At 41.3% G+C, this 18,644-nt stretch overlaps 1 protein-coding gene across 4 annotated transcripts in view; it reads right to left on the minus strand.

Moving 5' to 3' along the window:
• The window catches only part of LOC144086065 (gamma-aminobutyric acid receptor subunit beta-3-like), a 37,775-nt gene that overhangs the window by 7,835 nt on the left and 11,296 nt on the right, over positions 1-18,644 (minus strand). For all 4 annotated transcript variants that reach the window (XM_077615846.1, XM_077615838.1, XM_077615853.1 and 1 more), the window contains 5 exons: positions 18,557-18,624; positions 5,770-5,990; positions 4,604-4,686; positions 3,087-3,224; positions 136-288 (listed from right to left, as the gene is read on the minus strand). In XM_077615846.1, coding sequence (XP_077471972.1) covers positions 136-288; positions 3,087-3,224; positions 4,604-4,686; positions 5,770-5,990; positions 18,557-18,624 — 663 coding nt within the window. The remainder of the gene's footprint in view (positions 1-135; positions 289-3,086; positions 3,225-4,603; positions 4,687-5,769; positions 5,991-18,556; positions 18,625-18,644) is intronic.

The raw sequence follows: 18,644 nt of genomic DNA on the forward strand, positions 1-18,644 counted from the left end.
GGCATTAAATGGTGTTCTCTGTGGTTTGTTTATGGGAGGTGCGCCCCAAAATGGATTGCGCCTTATGCAGTCGCCCACATTGCCCATAGCATAAAAGCGGCGTTCTACGACAAGAGCGCCGTTCGGGCGGCTTACCGAGAGCGACCCTGGCCGCCGAGGCGTCGTAGTTGATCCAGAAGGACACCCAGGAGAGGATGGTGATCAGGATGGACGGCATGTAAGTCTGGAGAATGAAATAGCCGATGTTCCTCTTCAGTTTGAAGCTCAGGGAAAGCCGCGGGTAGGCACCTGGAAACAAAAGGACCCTTATTTCATCCTTGGCTGGGAGGCGTCGCCATGACAACTTCAGATTGTCGTCAAGATAGAGCTGGAAATGGCCCGCCATACTCTGACTTACATGCGGGATAAGTGGACTGCGTGGTTGGTTGGCTTTTTAAAAAAAAAGTATTATGAGCGGAGACATTTACACCGTTGTTTTTAACGTGGCGGTTCGAGTCGGAAGTCCGCTGGTTGAGATGGAGACGCTCAATGTCAGCAGGATTTTGGCGCGAATGTGATATGTCGGTGCGATTCGGCCGCCATGCTCGTTCAAAACAGGCATCCATAAAAATTATTTGCCGAAATTTGGGCCCGACACGATAAATAATGAAATGGGATTTGTTTTTCACCCAAAATTTATCTATCTATTCGTTCCTCAAACCATCCATCCAACCACCCATCAATCCATCTGACTACCGGTCCATCCATCCATCCATCCATCCATCTCTCCAGGCACCCACCCACCCATCCACCCATCCATCCATCCGACCACCCGTCCATTCGTCCATCCGTCTATCTCCACATCCGCCCATCAATCCATCCGACAACCCATCCATTCATCCATCCATCCAACCATCCATCTGACCACCCATCCATCCATCCATCCATCCATCCGACCACCTCTCCATTCATCCATCTGTGCATCCAGCCATCCAACCATCCATCTGACCACTCATCCATCATCCATCCGACCACTGGTCCATCCATTCATCCATCCATCCAACCATCCATCTGACCACCCATCCATCCATCCATCCATCCGACCACCGGTCCATTTGTCCATCCATCTGCCCATCCATCCGATCCCCCATCCACCCACCCATCCTTCCATCCATCCATCCATCCATCTCACAACGCCCCCACCCATCCATCCATCTATCCATCCATCCATCCAACCACCCGTCCATTCGTCTATCTGTTCACCCACCCACCCGTCCATCTGACCACCCGCCCCCATCCATCCATCCATCCATCCATCCATCCATCCATCCATCCCTCTATTTTTGCCTGACAGCAAAATCTCTGCGCCCCCTGCAACTATATTGCTAACTTAGAATCAACTCCCAATCCACCGTTCATCCTTTTTGTCTCAGTCTGGCTTCCAATAAGACAATCAAATGCTCTAACCCCGCCCCCATTTGCTTGCCCTTTCCACTTCCCGCAAAACACCCAATTTTCCCCCAAACAACAACGCAGGCAAACTGTCGCCGAGCCCCCCCAAAAATGCCCATCAAGTGCACACCTCCACACCACGCAGATGAAGGGTGTGCGAGTGAGTGTGCGCGGGGGTGTCGAGCGCACGTGTGGGTGTCGAGCCGCGCTGGCTGTACCTGCTACAAAAGAGTGGGAGGACCGAGCAGCTGCCACGGCGGCGGGAAGCGACGCCACGGCGCCGGCGGCGAAAAAGTCAAAGTTGATCCGAAGACAACGACGACAACAAAAGCCGTTTTTAACCGGGTGGCTCATTTCCACCCGTTTTATTCGTTCAGGAGAGATTTGAGATGTTGAATTTATTGATCTGTGTGGAGTTTGTATGTTCGCCCCAGGCTTGTGTGGGTTTTCTCCGGGTAGTCCGCTTTCCTCCCACATCCCCAAAACATGCACGCTAGGCTAATTGTACGCTAAATCATCCATAGCGCATACCTCTACACTCCATTTGGTGGCGCACGTGAGCCCACCCTCATTTTTTTCCGTTTTCCAAAATACATACTTGAAAAAAAAATCCCGCTCCGGCACCCCCACCACCCTTGGGAGGAAAAGCATTGTGGAAAATTATTTAATATTAGACCAAGGGTGTCTGACTCGGGTTGGTTGGCGGGCCGCTTTAACGTCAACTTGATTTGATGTGGGCCGGACCATTTTAGATATAATATTTAGATTTTTTTTTTAATAAATGGATTAAAAGAACTGGATTAAAAGCCCTGAATATTCCGTTTTTTATAGATCTAAAACAATGTTTAATTGAGCTTTTTTAATATATTTTTTTAGATTTTACAAAATGATTTTTGAACTAAAAACACAGAAAAATTGATTAAAAATGACAATTATTGATTTAAAAGAGGGAAAATCAGGAAATTTAATACACATCGGACCATTTTAGATATAATATTTAGATTTTTTCATATAAATGGATTAAAAGAACTGGATTAAAAGCCCTGAATATTCTGTTTTTTATAGATCTAAAACAATGTTTATTTTCGCTTTTTTAAAATATATTTTTAGATTTTACAAAATGATTTTTGAACTAAAACACAGAAAAAATGGATTTAAAAAATGACAATTATGGATTAAAAGAACAGGATTAAAAGCCCTGAATATTCCGTTTTTTATAGATCTAAAACAATTTTTATTTTAGATTTTACAAAATGATTTTTGAACTAAAAACACAGAAAAAAATGATTAAAAAATGACAATGATTGATTTAAAAGGGGAAAAATCAGTAAATTTAATATACATCTATACTCTTCATTTTAATTTGATCCTAAAACAGAAAGTTGGCACTCATCATTTACTTTCCCGGGCCACACAAAATGATGCGGCGGACCAGATTTGACCCCCAAGCCGCCACTTTGACACCTGTGTATTAGAGTCTGCTTCACCACACTCGCATGGGTTTTCTCCGGGTACTCCGGTTTCCTCCCACATCCCAAAAACAAGCATGCTAATCTAATTGTATGCTAACAACAAGTTAATGGTTCTTTGTCTCCTCGTGCCTTGCGATTGGCTGGCCACAAAAGAGTGTGTAAAAGACGGGTGCATTCATTTACCTGTGGAAAACACAACGTTTCTGGAAACCAGCTTGTAATCGACGATGGAAAACTGCGGCAGCTCGATGCGCGTCACCCCCGTGACGGCCGACTCGCCGCCTTTCCAGTAGAACTCGATGTCGTCCGTGGTGTAGCCATCTGCACGAGAGGAGACGCGCAAACACCGAGGTGAAACCATCTGCCGAGGAGCGCCGCAGAGTAAAAACACGCCACCTTGCCCGCTTTTTAGCGGTAAAAAAAACAACACGCCCGTTTGAAGTCGTCTCTGGAAACCGTGGGTTGTTTTGACGAGACATTTAAATCCTACCAGGCACAATATTTACTGCTTTTTTTTCTCCCTTTCCTCATACCTGGCAACTATGCCTATGTTTTGTATGGGAATTCCAATCGTGGGTGGTTAGCGTGTCGGCCTTGCAGTTTAGGGGTCGAGGGTTCGATCCCAGGTGGAGTTTGCGTGTTCTGGGGTTGCGTGGGTTTTCTCCGGGTACTCCAGTTTACTCCCACATCCCAAAAACATGCATGCTAGGGTAATTGTATGCTAAATTTTTGCTAGGTATTCGTGTGATTGGTCGTTTGTTTCACTGGGCCCTGCCATTGGCTAGCCACCAAATCAGGGATAGGCTCCGGCACCCTCCACGACCCTTGGGAGGATAAGCGTTCTGGAAAATGATTGAATATTAGAGTGTGCCTCCCCGGAATTGCATGGGTTTTCTCCAGGTACTCCGGTTCACTCCCACATCCCACAAAAATGCATGCTAGGCTAATTTTATGCTAAATCTTTGCTAGGTTTTTGTGTGATTGGGCATTTGTTTCACTGTGCCCTGCCATTGGCTGGCTATCAAATTAGGGTTGTTGCCAGGATAGGCTCCGGCACCCCCATGACCCTTAGCAGGATAAGCGTTATGGAAAATGATTGAATATTAGAGGCTGCTTCCCCGGATTTGCATGGGTTTTCTCTGGGTACTCCGGTTTCCTCCCACATTCCAAAAACATGCATGCTATGCTAATTGTATGCTAACTATGAGTTAATGGTTCTTTGTTTCCTCCTGCCTTGCTATTGGCTGGCCACAAATTCAGGGTGCTCCCTGCCTGGTGCCTAAAGACAGCTGGGATAGACTCCAGCACCCCCCATGACCCTTGTGAGGATAGGCAGTTCAAAAAATGAACAAATTTAAAACGTTATATTACAGCGAAATATAGAGGAAACACAAAAAGTTAAAAGTAAATTAAACCATTCACTCAGTTAGGGACCATTTAGCATAAAATTAGCCTAGCACGAATGTTTTTTGGAATGTGGGAGGAAACCGCAGTACCCGGAGAAAACCCACGCAAGCCCGGGGAGAACACGCAAACGCCACACAGGCGGACCGACCTGGATTTGAACCCAGGACCCCAGAGCTGTGAGGCCCACGTGCTAACCACTCAAGCCCTTGGGTGGAATTTTATTGGATGGAATTGGAAAGGAAAATGTAAAGGAAAGGACACAAAATGGAGGCTTTCGTGGGCTGGTTACTCACAGCTCTCGATCTCCAGAGTGCAGTTCTGTTCGTCCAGGGGATACCTCCGAAGATCCATCATGCACGCCGCCGTCGTGGTTATCCTGCCGAAGAAGAAATGGAACATATCACTTCTTTGCCATTTTTGTTCTGCTATTAATGATTTTAAAAATATGTATATATATATTTAAGTTCATAAAAAACTGAAACTCATAAGTGGAAGCCAATTTAGCTACTAGGACTTAGCATTGAGAAAAAAAGTAGTTATTATAGCACCCCTATTATAACTACAGTAATCCCTCAAATATAGATATAGGTTAATGTAGACCACAGGTGTCAAAGGGTGGCCCGGGGGCCAAATCTGGCCCGCCGCATCATTTTGTGTGGCCCGGGAAAGTAAATGATGAGTGCCGACTTTCTGTTTTAGGATCAAATTAAAATGAAGAGTATAGATATATATTAAATTTCCTGATTTTCCCCCTTTTAAATTAATTATTGTCATTTTTTCATCCATTTTTTCTGTGTTTTTAGTTCTAAAATCATTTTGTAAAATCTAAAAATATATGAAAAAAGCTCAAATAAACATTGTTTTAGATCATTTAAAAAATGAATATTCAGGTATTTTAATCCAGTTCTTTTAATCAATAATTGTCATTTTTTAATCATTTTTTCTGTGTTTTTAGTTCAAAAATCATTTTGTAAAATCTAAATATATATAAAAAAAGCTAAAATAAACATTGTTTTGGATCTATAAAAAACGGAATATTCAGGGATTTTAATCCAGTTCTTTTAATAAATAATTGTCATTTTTTAATCGTGTTTTTAGTTCAAAAATCATTTTGTAAAATCTAAAAATATATTTTAAAAAAAGCTAAAATAAACATTGTTTTAGATAGAAAAAAGACAGAAATAATAAACGTGCAAATTTATTTTATCTTTCGTGTACAAAAATAAAGTGGGATACAGTAAATACTGTGTAGAATTTTTTGATTTAACAAAAAATAGCTTTTTTGATTGTTTTTTTAAAAAGTGAATATTATTGTTAGTATTTTTCTTCCCAAAATGGGCGATCAAAGAGTAAATATTCTCTAATTTCCGGGATGCAATGGTTGTGAATGAGTCATTTGTCCTGCGTCATTTTCATTAAAAAAAACCTGAATAAAGGAAAGAAATTCCAAAACCCGTACCTCAAGCCGTAAAGGACGGTCCCATCCGGATGAAGCCGGATCATTCGGTTTTTAACCGTGACTCCGTGAACAAACGACTTCTTGTCGTTGAGGAAATAAGTGTCCGGAACCCACAACTGATCGGCCACTCGGTTGTCCAAGGTCAGATTGAGCGGAATTCCCACGTAGGCCAGTCGTTTGTCCCGCCAGTATTGCTGGAAATACATCGTCAACGTGTAGTCCTGTTCGAGAACACCAGGGGGAAACGTAGAGTTTGTTAGTGGAAGGTTCCAAAAACAGGTTACAAAAAAACCCAAAGCAAACCAATGACATTTTCAACAGAGTACGGTAATTATTTGAGTATAACGCGCACCCATAATTTGTGACTAAAAATTGGTATATTTTTTTTTCACTTTTACTCGGAAAATTGGTACGGAAACAAACTACAGTAATCCCTCGATTATCGCGGGTTCACGACATCGCGTTTTTTTTCTGGGGGATTTTATTTTTTTTATTTTTTTTGTAAGTTCATAAAAATGTGAAAATACACGCTGATATTTGCAAGAGGAAGCCACTCCCCTTTCCTCCGCTTGCTACTAAAACTCAGCACTAAAGTATAAATAAATAGATAAATAAATACATAGATAAATAAATACATTAATACAATTTTAAAGTTCATAAAAATGTAAAAAAAAATGTTTTATTTTTAAAGTTCATAAAAATGTGAAAATCCATGCTGAAATTTGCAAGCAGAAGCCACGCCCCTTCCTCCGCTTGCAACTAAAACTCAGCACTAAAGTAAAAATAGTTAAATAAATAAATAAATAATTTTTTAAAGTTCATAAAAATGTGAAAAAATAAATGTTTTTTAAAGTTCATAAAAATGTGAAAAAACATGTTTTATTTTTAAAGTTCATAAAAATGTGAAAATCCATGCTGAAATTTGCAAGAGCAAGCCACTCCCCTTTCCTCCGCTTGCTACTAGAACTCAGCACTAAAGTAAAAATAGTTAAATAAATAAATGGTTATTGGTATTCCCCTTTTTTGGAACACAAACTATTTTTTATTTTATTTTTATTCAAAATACAATAGATTATTTGCTATTTAAGGCTCAAAAAATAGTTTGGACAAATTTGAATGTCTAGAAAACATGAATCGATGCCAAAAATGACGTTTCATGACATCATAGCTATAATTTCCAAATTTTCCAATCCTTTGCCGCCCGGTGTCTTAAGTGGTTAGCACGTTGGCCTCACAGCTCTGGGGTCCCGGGTTCAAATCCAGGTACTGAGCCCACCTGTGTGGAGTTTGCATGTTCGCAGTTTGGCCTGCGTGGGTTTTCTCTAGGTACTCCGGCTACCTCCCACATCCCCTAAACATGCATGCTAGGCTAACTAGCTAACACTCTAAATTGCCCCTAGCTATGATTGGTTGTCCTTTATGTGCCCTGTGATTGGCTGGCCACCCTTCCAGTGTGTCCCCCCTACCCCACCTCTGGGCTGAAGTCAGCTGGGATAGGCTCCAGCACCCCCGCGACCCTAAAGCGGTTCAGAAAGTGAATAAATGAATGAGTAGCTTTGATTTAGCAATTCTTTACAGTTGTTAGAAAAAACACAATCTGTCAAAAAACAAATATCATCCCATTATCTCACTTTCCTGCTCCCAAAAAACACCCTTTCAAAATAAAACGTCCATTCTAGAGGCATAATAAAGCAAGCAAAGTCAAATGAGTGAGTTCCTTCCATCCAACAAACACTAAGCCAATTTGTACTCTTCTCCAAATAACAAAAGACCCGAGCCAAATCCCCCCATTTCCTTTCTGCTTCTCTAGCACCCCCCCCCATCCCCGAAGCCCCTCACGTACCCCCCCAAGCCCCCCACCCCCCTACACTTGAGCCAACGCCATGTCCTCCTCTTCGCCTGCTGTGGCTCTGAAAGGAAACCAGGCTGCACCAACCTGGTCCTGGCAAGCCACACACACACAAAAACACACAAAAACACACAAAAACACACACACGCGTGCTGCTACAATGTTTGACGCATAACAACAAAGCACGTTCAAGCACCCTCGTCGTTACGCAACCGCAGGTATCGCTCTTTTTTTGCGCATCCCGGGTGTGCCAGACCCACACACTCGTAAAACGTTGGAGCAAAGGCTGCTTTAAAAAAGTCCATCGAAAAACCTGGCAACCTCGGACAATTGCTGCCCTTATTAATGATCGCAATTCCCTTAATGAAGTGATTATAATAAATAATAAAGGACAAATGCAAGATATTTAATCACATAGGGCACAGTAACCGTATTTTGTCGCATATAAGCCGCCCCCGCGTATAAGCCGCACCCATAAAATGGCCTTAAAATGGTTGAATTTGACCATTTCCCTCGTATAAGCCGCCCCCTGATTCCCAATTTTCTCCTCCATATTCATGGTTTTTAATAGGGAGAACAAATGTGTTACTTTGAAGGGAAAATCCTAAGAAAAAAATCATATTTCTGAGATACTTTATGAATCAAAAGCACATTATTAGGGTCAATATCATAAGAAATTATTTCATCCGGTAATGGTTGTTTTCTTACTGCAAAACTGAAAATAACCAACAAATAATAAATGTTAATTTGCCAATATCTACAGGTGAAAAAGAGTATAGCAACGCTGTAAAGTCCATTCCACATATAAGCCGCCCCGCGTATAAGCCGCACCCTTAAAATTGCCTCAAAATGGTTGAATTTGACCATTTCCCTCGTATAAGCCGCCTCCTGATTCCCAATTTTCACCTCCATATTTGTGGTTTTAATAGGGAGTACAAATGTGTTACTTTGAAAGGAAAATCTGAAGAAAAATCATATTTCTGAGATACAAAAGTACATTATTAGGGTCAATATCATAAAGAATTAATTCATCCAGTAATGTTGTTTTCTTACTGCAAAACTGAAAATAACCAACAAATAATAAATGTTAATTTGCCGACATCTACTGGTGAAAAATAGTATAGCAAGTCTTGTGCGCATATAAGCCATACCCTTGATTCAGCCATTATTTTAGTTACAAATACGGCTTATATGCGAGAAAATACGCAAACTTGGAATCGAATCCAGAACCCCAGAACTGTGAGCCCTACGTGCTAACCACTCAAAAGCTGTCCTGTTTTGTCTGTGTTGTGCACAAAAACAGGTTTTGGAATGCGCAGGGGAAAGCAGAATACCCAGAGAAAACCCACCCAAGCCTGGGAGGACCCACCTGGGATCGAACCCTCGACCCAGAACCGTGAAGCCGACACGCTTGCCACCTCAACATACTAAGTTGTAATAAAAAAAATAAACGGGCAGATCTTCGGGTTTGCAGCAATTCTAATTAACCCGCGCGGACCACGAACTGGAAATCCTCCATTAAGCCACCCGCATAATCACATCCAGATAAGCAGAATTTTGTCTGTCCAGCAACCCGCATTTAATTGAATACTTTTTTTCTCGCGCGGCGTTAGCATTGTCACCGCTAAGTGCGTCCGGTCCCGACAGACAAACAAAAAAAAGCGACAAATGATTGGTTAAGCGGACACCGTGGACTCCAAACGAATGATGTCATTTCAAGCTTTTGTCTCGGGCGCGAGATTGGTCGCTACAGTGTGGGGGAATCCCTCCGTGATTTCCGATGACCTTTCTTTTATCTTATAGAAGAATAAAAATAACCCACAAATGGAGGGAAACGACAAAAAAAGACAGAATTGCCTTTTTTCTCGAACACGACAGCCGGCGACCAATCAGATGCGCTGGTTTAGCTAATGAACGGGGCTAAAATTATATTTGCTAGGCAATTGTTAACCCAAGCATATTTCAGTTTTTATCAAACCTGTTTTATTTTGTTTAAAATTTACAGTAGTATTTACTCATTCACTCACAAGGGTCGCGGGGGGTGCTGGAGTCTATCCCAGTCAACTATAGGCAGCAGGCGGGAGTAGTAGTGGAGAAGTATTCATGCAATATAATAATAATAGTAATAATAATAATTATATTAATAATAATGATAATAATGATAATAATGATAATAGTTATAAAAATTATAATAATGATAATAATGATAATAATGATAATAATGATAATAATGATAATGATGATAATGATGATAATGATAATAATGACGATAATAATAATAATAATAATGATAATACGGATAATAAGGATAACAATGATAATAATGATAATAATGATAATAATGATAATGATGATAATGATGACAATGATAATAATGATGATAATAATAATTATAATAAGGATAATAAGGATAACAATTATAATAATGATAACAATGATGATAATGATGATATTGATGATAATGATGATAATGATGATAATGATGATAATGATGATAATGATGATAATGACGATAATAATAATAATAGTGATAATAATAATGATAATACGGATAATAAGGATAACAATGATAATAATGATAATAATGATAATAATGGTAATAGTTATAATAGTGATGATAGTGATAATAATGATAATAATGATAATAATGACAATAATGATAATAATGATAATGATGATAATGATGACAATGATAATAATGATGATAATAATAATGATAATAAGGATAATAAGGATAATAATGATAACAATGATGATAATGATGATATTGATGATAATGATGATAATGATGATAATGATGATAATTATAATAATCAACATAATAATAATAATAATAAGATTCAAGAGCGGCCCGGTGGATGAGTTGTTAGCGTGTTGGCCTCATAACAATGGGGTCCTGGGTTCAAATCCAGGACGGTCCACCTGTTTGCATGTTTTCCCCGGGCCTGCGTGGGTTTTCTCCAGGTACTCCGATTTCCTCCCACATCCCAAAAACATGCATGGTAGGCTGATCGGACCCTCTAAACTGCCCCTAGCTATGATTGGTTGTTTGTCTCCTGGTGCCCTGCGATTGGCTGGCTTCCAATTCAGGCTGTTAGAGGCTAAAAATCAAAAGATTATAAATATATAGAGGATTTTTATCATTTTTTGCCTTTAAAAGAACAATTAAATCAGCATTTTTTGCGAGTGGTTAGCGCGTCTGCCTCACAGTTTTGGGGTCGTGGGTTCAATCCCAGGTCGGCCCTCGACTGGCTGGTGTGGGTTTTTCCGGGTACTCGGGTTCCCTCCCACATCCCAAAAGCCTGCATGCATGCTAAGCTAATATAGCATTCTAAATTGTCCCTAGCTATTATATGATTGGTTGTTTGTCTCATTGTAACCTGCGATTGGCTGGCGACCAATTCAGGGTGTCCGGTAGTCAGCTGGGATAGGCTCCAGCACCCCCTGCGACCCTAGTGAGGATAAAGCGGTTGAGAAAATGAATGAATATGAATATTTGCCTCTATGATTTAAGAAACAGGGCGTGGCCTATGGAGGCCAATCACAGTTCATCAGTCAGGAAGTCGGATGGTGAAGAAAAAGATACCCGAATAAATCTTGCCACACTGGATAAAATATGTTTGAGACCTAGATAAGATAACGAGGGTGACACAGTTAGAGCTTAGAAGTTATTCGGGTATTTTGCTGAATGCGGGAAGTTGTTTTTGAAGAAATTTGATGATAAAGTGTGAAAAAATAGCAACAAAGTAGAAAGAAAAAAGGGGCAACAATGGCATGAGGAAGACTTTTTTTTCCCGCGTTTCATGATGAATCTCTCTCGTTCGCCCACGTGCAGCCGTGGGATGACTCGTTTTTCCGCCCGTGACTGGAATTCAACGAATTCAACGTATTTCACGTGATTTATTGAATTTAAAAAGGGGTTTAATCGAATAATTAGTGATTAAATTGCCTCATTTCGTTTTTTTCATGGTAATAATATCCAACAATGGGCTATTAAAACGTAACCATTCATTCGTTTTGCCTAGCGAGGGTCGCGGGGGGTGCTAGAGCCTATCCTGGTCAAGTATATGAGCACCAGGCCTAAATTGATAGCCGGCCAATCGCAGAGCATGAGGAGACGAACCAAAAAAATTCACGCTAATGCTCATTTCTAGAGACAATTTAGCGTCCGTTAGCGTAGCAAGCCTGTTTTTTTAGATGTGGGAAGAAACCAGAGTACCCGGAAAAAACACACGCTAACGCTCATTTCTAGCGACAATTTAGCATACCATTAGCGTAGCAAGCCTGTTTTTTTAGATGTGGGAAGAAACCAGAGTACTCGGAATAAAACCATGCTAACGCTCATTTCTAGCGCCAATTTAGCGTACCGTTAGCGTAGCGAGCATGTTTTTTTAGATGTGGGAAGAAACCAGAGTACCCGGAAAAAACCCATGCTAACGCTCATTTCTAGTGACAATTTAGTGTACCATTAGCGTACTGTTAGCGTAGCAAACATTTTTTTTAAATGTGGGAAGAAACCAGAGTACCCAGCAAAAACCCATGCTAATGCTCATTTCTAGCGACAATTTAGCGTACCATTAGGGTACCATTAGCGTACCATTAGCATACCATTAGCGTACCATTAGCGTACCATTAGCGTAGCAAACATGTTTTTTTAGATGTGGAAAGAAACCAGAGTACCCAGAAAAAAACCACGCTAAGGCTAATTTCTAGCGACAATTTAGCGTTCCGTAGCATAGCAAGCAGGTTTCTTTTTTAGATATGGGAAGAAACCAGAGTACCCAGAAAAAACCCACGCAAACCCCCTAACATGGCGTCGATCGGGATCGACCAATCAGTCGCCTGCAAGGAAGATTTGATCCAGGTTATTAGTTTTCTTTGGGTATGGAATATGTCAACCGCAATACCCACACTTATTTTTAAACCCTCATATCTGACTCATTTAGCAATCGTTAAGGTCGTTAGGGTCTCATCAGGATTTAAACCGTGGCGCCGACACCCTCAGCTAACATAACCGACAGTTGCTTGTCAAGTCCTTCCTTTGATTTTGGACACAATTATTTCTTCATTTACTCTTTGGCCAGGCTGGCATTTCTGAGGTACGGTAATTAGCACCCTGGTTTATGCCCCTTTAGCATCTGCTAGCGCGCTCGTCCGGGCACGGGGGGGCCGTGAAAAAGCCACGCCGGCAAACCCGCCTCGCCAGATGTCGTCACCGTGCTATTTTCGGTAAATATTTACATCTGAAAGATCTTCCTGTATTTCTCAGGCTCTTGATTGGTCGCCAGGGTCGATTGGATCAGGGAGTTTGTTTCATCAGAAAGAGGAATGAAACATGGAGCTTCGTTAGGAAATCATCAAACGCTGCCTCACGCTGAGAACGGCGTGTTTTATTTGGACCGGCGATGTACACACATGCAAATTTGAATCATTAACATGCCAACAAATGTAGACCTGTCACTCAAATATCTCTGTGATTTATTGGAATGACACAGTATCCAATTGAATTGAATTGCATTGAATTGCATTGGGGCGGCACGGTGGATGAGTGGTTAGCGCATCGTTAGCATTTCACCAATTTCGTCATACGCAGTTTCTGGGTGTGATGACAAGTAGGTTTTTTGTTGTTGATGATGACGACCGGGCCTATGTCCGATTATTATTATTATTATTATTATTATTATTATTATTATGTCGGACTCACAGTTCTGGGGGTTTTGGGTTCAAACCCAGGTCAGTCCACCTGTGTGGAGTTTGCATGTTCTCCCTGGGCCGGTTTGGGTTTTCTCCAGGTACTCCAATTTCCACCCACAGACCGAAAACATGCATGCTAGGCTAATTATATGCTAAATCTGTCAGCTTCACAGTTCTGGGGTCCTGGGTTCAAATCCAGGTCGGTCCACCTGTGTGGAGTTTGTATGTTCTTCCCTGGCCTGTGCGGATTTTCTCCGGGTACCCCAATTTCCTCCCACATGCCAAAATCATGCATGCTAGGCTAATTGTATGCTAAAATTGTCAGCCTCACAGTTCTGGCGTCCTGGGTTCAAATCCAGGTCGGTCAACCTGTGTGGAGTTTGCATGTTGTTCCCTGGCTTCCCAGGTTTTCTCCGGGTACTCCACTTTCCATTCCAAAAACATGCATGCTAGGCTGATTGGACACTCTAAATTGCCCCTAGGTTTGAGTGTGTGTGCATGGTTGTCCGTCTCCCGAGTTTACCCTGGCCTGTGTGGGTTTTCTCCGGGTACTCCGCTTTCCTCCCACATCCCAAAAACATGCATGCTAGGCTAATATAGCATTCTAAATTGTCCCCATTGGCCACCAATTCAGGGGGTCCCCCCGGTAGGGAAATGCAAAAAATAACAACAAACAAACCAATAAATAATAAATAGTCATAACAAATAAATAAATAAACAAGCACGAATCTAATCTAATCTCATCTCATCTAATCTATAGTGTAATGTAAGGTAAAGTAATGTAATGTAATGTAATGTAATCTATAATGTAATGTAATCTAATCTAATCTATAATGTAATGTAATCTAATCTATAATGTAATGTAAGGTAATGTAATGTAAGGTAATGTAATGTAAGGTAATGTAATGTAAGGTAATGTAATGTAAGGTAATGTAATGTAAGGTAATGTAATGTAAGGTAATGTAATGTAAGGTAATGTAATCTAATCTATAATGTAATGTAATGTAATCTATAATGTAATGTAATCTAATCTATAATGTAATGTAAGGTAAGGTAATGTAATCTAATCTATAAAGTAATGTAATCTAATCTATAATGTTATGTAATGTAATCTATAATGTAAGGTAAAGTAATGTAATCTAATCTATTATGTAATGTAATCTAATCTATAATGTTATGTAATGTAATCTAATCTATAATGTTATGTAATGTAATCTATAATGTAATGTAAGGTAAGGTAATGTAATGTAATCTATAATGTAAGGTAAGGTAATGTAATGTAATATAATGTAATTTATAATGTAATGTAATCTGTAAGGTAAGGTAATGTAATGTAATCTATAATGTAATGTAATCTATAATGTAATGTAATCTATAATGTAATGTAATGTTAGGTAAGGTAATGTAATGTAATATAATGTAATGAAGCTAAACGGCTATAAAATCTAGCACTAAAGCGAGCAAGAAATTGAAGCTCCGCCCTTGACCGCATCGGCATTCGACCTCGACCAGGGCTCATAAATCCAAGCAATAACCGGGTGACGCCGGCTTTGGGCGGGATGCGTTCGGGTGAGATATGACGCCGTAAATCCACCAATGCAATTTATCAAAGGAAATTAGAGGCACACAAATGTAATCTCGCCGGATTGAGTGGTTTTTCCGCGGGACGGACTGCATGAACGATCCCAGCGAGCCACCACCAAGTGAAGTAATCATCGGGTCATTAGTATTGATCAGCGCTCACCCGCGTAGGAATCCCTCTGGGTTCCGCCACGTAAATAAGCCGGAGTGCTTTTCACTGGGTAAATATTTATAGAAGCGCGGGCATTTCCTCTGATATTTATGTTTTATGATTTTTTCTATGAGCCTGAAATGCGATTGACTTGATAAAGTCGTTCAATTCACACAAGGGGGAGGAGCTATTTATGTTAAATCCTGAAGTCAGGTGGGATCGGCTCTGGCACCCCCCATTACCTTAACAAAAAATTAGCATTTGCGCTAATTGTCGTTGTTAAGTATGACCCACGACTGCGATTGGCCGGCCACCGATTCAAGGTGTCACCTGCCTGGTGACTGAAGTCAGCTGGGATCGGCTCCGGCACCCCCGTAACCTTAACAACCTAGAAAATTAACAAATGAAGCGGCCCAGTGGACGAGTGGTTACCGCGTCGACCTCGCAGTTCTGGGGTCGGGGTTCGATCCCAGGTGGGTCCTCGCTGTGTAGAGTTTGCATGTTCCCCCCGGGCTTGTATGGGTTTTCTCTGGGTACTCCAGTTTCCTCCCACAACCCCAAAACATGCATGCTAGGCTAACGGCTAAAATTGTACATATGTAATGACCATAAAGGCATTCAATGCAATGTTCTCCCAGGGTTTGCGTGGGTTTTCTCCAGGTATTCCTTCCACATCCCGAAAACATGCATGCTAGGCTAGCTAGTTAAACACTCTAAATTGCCCCTAGCTATGATTGGTTGTTTGTCTCCTTGTTCCCTGCCGTTGGCTGGCCACCTATTCGGGTTGCCCGAAGTCAGCTGGGATCGGCTCCAGCACCCCCCAGTAGCCTTGTGGGGATAAATAGTACAAAATGAAAAAATATGAAGCGGACCGTCGGCCTCAAAGTCTTCGTGTCGAGGGTTCAATCCCAGGTGGGTCCTCACTGTGTGGAGTTTGCATGTTCTACCCGGGCTTGGGTGGGTTTTCTCTGGGTATTCGGCTTTCCTAACACATTCCCAAAACATTTATGCATCTATTTTTTAATACTCTTTGACAAGATTGGATCAGTTAAAGCAGTTCTCATTCGCTCCTTCCTTCGCACCACAGTTAAAGGTAACGTAAAGAAACCGCTGATTGATACTGAATGAGTCAACCGTGTTGCGACTTATTAGCAGCGCCATCTGCCCTCTTTCGATTCGTGCAGACTCACGCTAATCTAGATTTAGACGGCGGACCGAAATAGGACCCAAAGACTCCGCAAAGCCATTCGACGGGACGAGACGGCCCGATTTACATTCGGGAGAAAATTTAGGTCGCCGTTTTTAGGGCGTACGGGGCGAGTCCCAACCATGACGAGCCCAAAAACATTTTTTGAAGCGCCGAGCTGGCGGTTTTCCGACAGCTGTCAGATGAGAAGGCCTCCCGAGAGGTTGCACTTCCTAACACGACCTCTAGAGGTTGACAAACAGATTTTATTTGGTCTAATATGTTCATGTCATAAATTATAGTGTGGTTTCCTAATAACAGTTCATAGAAATGATTCACAAAATAAAAATATCAACAAAATCATTGCACTTGAGCATTCATATACTTTCTCAACCGCTTATCCTCACAAGGATCACGGGGGTGCTTGATCCTATCCCAGCCAACTTTAGTTGAGTATTTTTTTTCCACCAAATACTATTTAACTTTTACTTGATTACATTTTTTGAGATGCCTACTTTTACATCAGCATTCATTCCTTCATCCTATTCCTCACAAGGGTCGCTGGGGGTGCCAGAGTCTATCCCAGCTAACTACGGGCACTAGATGGCGGACACCCTGAATCGGTGGGCAGCCAATCGTAGGGCACGAGGAGACAAACAACCAATCATATCATAGCTAGGGACAATTTAGCATACAATTAGCCTAGCATGAATGTTTTTGGGGATGTGTGAGGAAACCGGAGAACCCGGAGAAAACCCACACAACCCCGGATCAAACTTGAAAAACTTCACACTGGTGGACCAACCTGGATTTGAACCCAGGACCCCAAAACCGTGAAGCCGTGAAGCCGACGCGGTAACCACTTAGCCACCGGACCGCCTTTATATGAAAAATATTATTTAAATAACGTTTTTTTGAAAAAAATAGTTTAAAAAATCTGTACAAAAGTTTTTATACAGTGTACACCAGGGGCGGGCTGCGTTAACGTCAACTCGATTTCATGTGGGCCGGACCATTTTAGATAGAATATTTAGATGTTTTTCCAATCCAATATCCTGTTTGGGGTGTTTTTTCAGAGGGTTGGAACCAATTCATTTGTTTTGAGTTCATTTCTATGGGAAACGTTCATTTGAGTTACGAGAAAATCGACATACGACCTCAGTCCCGGAACGCATGAAGCTCGTATCTCGAGGTACCACTGTATTTAAAAATTAATAGCATAAAGAAGAAGTGAATTTGCGATAATCAAGGCTGTAAAATCCAGGAAAAAAAGTTGACAGATATGGCAACACTACCCTCCCTTGAGTAAACCTAAGCTCCGCTCCATCACCCCTTCATAGTCAATGTCCACATACAATCTCCAATAGTATTCCACCGGGATTGGGCCCGCAGGCCTTAAAAGTGGAAGCGGTTTCTTCCTCCGACTAACAGTCGCAATGATATACTGCCAGCGCAGGCATTTAAATGTGGCGAGGCTTCCAAGAAGACCATCCAATCTGCCGCACATCACACGGTGGAACGTGTTGGACGGCAAACGGAGATTTACATTGACGCTTGTTACCAAGACGGCCTACGTTTAGAATTATAACGCAATTTTTTGTTTGTTTTTGCAACCAGTGGGGGTCCAGAAGAAAACGTACAAACATAAGAATGTTTCATGTCGTTAACGTTATTTATTCATTCATTTACAGTCATACCTCTACTTACAAATGCCTATGATCCATTTTAAAGGGTTTAGTTCACAGGTGTCAAAGTGGCGGCCCGGGGGCCAAATCTGGCCCGCCGAATCATTTTGTGTGGCCCGGGAAAGTAAATGATGAGTGCCGACTTTCTGTTTTAGGATCAAATTAAAATGAAGAGTATAGATGTATATTAAATTTCCTGATTTCCCCCCTTTTAAATCAATCATTGTCATTTTTTAATCCATTTTTTTCTGTGTTTTTAGTTCAAAAATCATTTTGTAAAATCAAATTTGATCCTAAAACAGAAAGTCGGCACTTTCCCGGGCCACACAAAATGATGCGGCGGGCCAGATTCGGCCCCCGGGCCACCACTTTGACACATGTGGTGTACGCATATAACAACATTTTGATTTTTTTTTAGCATTTGTACGGTTTATTATCGCTTAAAAAGGTGAATTGAAATAATTAATAAGGGGAGCAAATGGCCGAGATTGACAGGTATGGTAAAATAATCGAAAATAAAACAATGATGCCCTCACGTGCGCCCCTAAATAGAGTGCACCGAGGGCATTCGCCTACATTGACCATTGCAAAAACCAAGCAATATTTGATATCAACCTTTTTTTAAATGTAAATCCACTCACCATGTTGACTTCAGACACCATGTCTATGCTGGCCACATCTATGCTCATCCCCACGGCTACTGGGGCACCTAGAAGAGGTTAAATCGAA

This window comes from Stigmatopora argus, chromosome 1, assembly GCF_051989625.1.
Source record: "Stigmatopora argus isolate UIUO_Sarg chromosome 1, RoL_Sarg_1.0, whole genome shotgun sequence".
Lineage (NCBI taxonomy): Eukaryota > Metazoa > Chordata > Actinopteri > Syngnathiformes > Syngnathidae > Stigmatopora > Stigmatopora argus.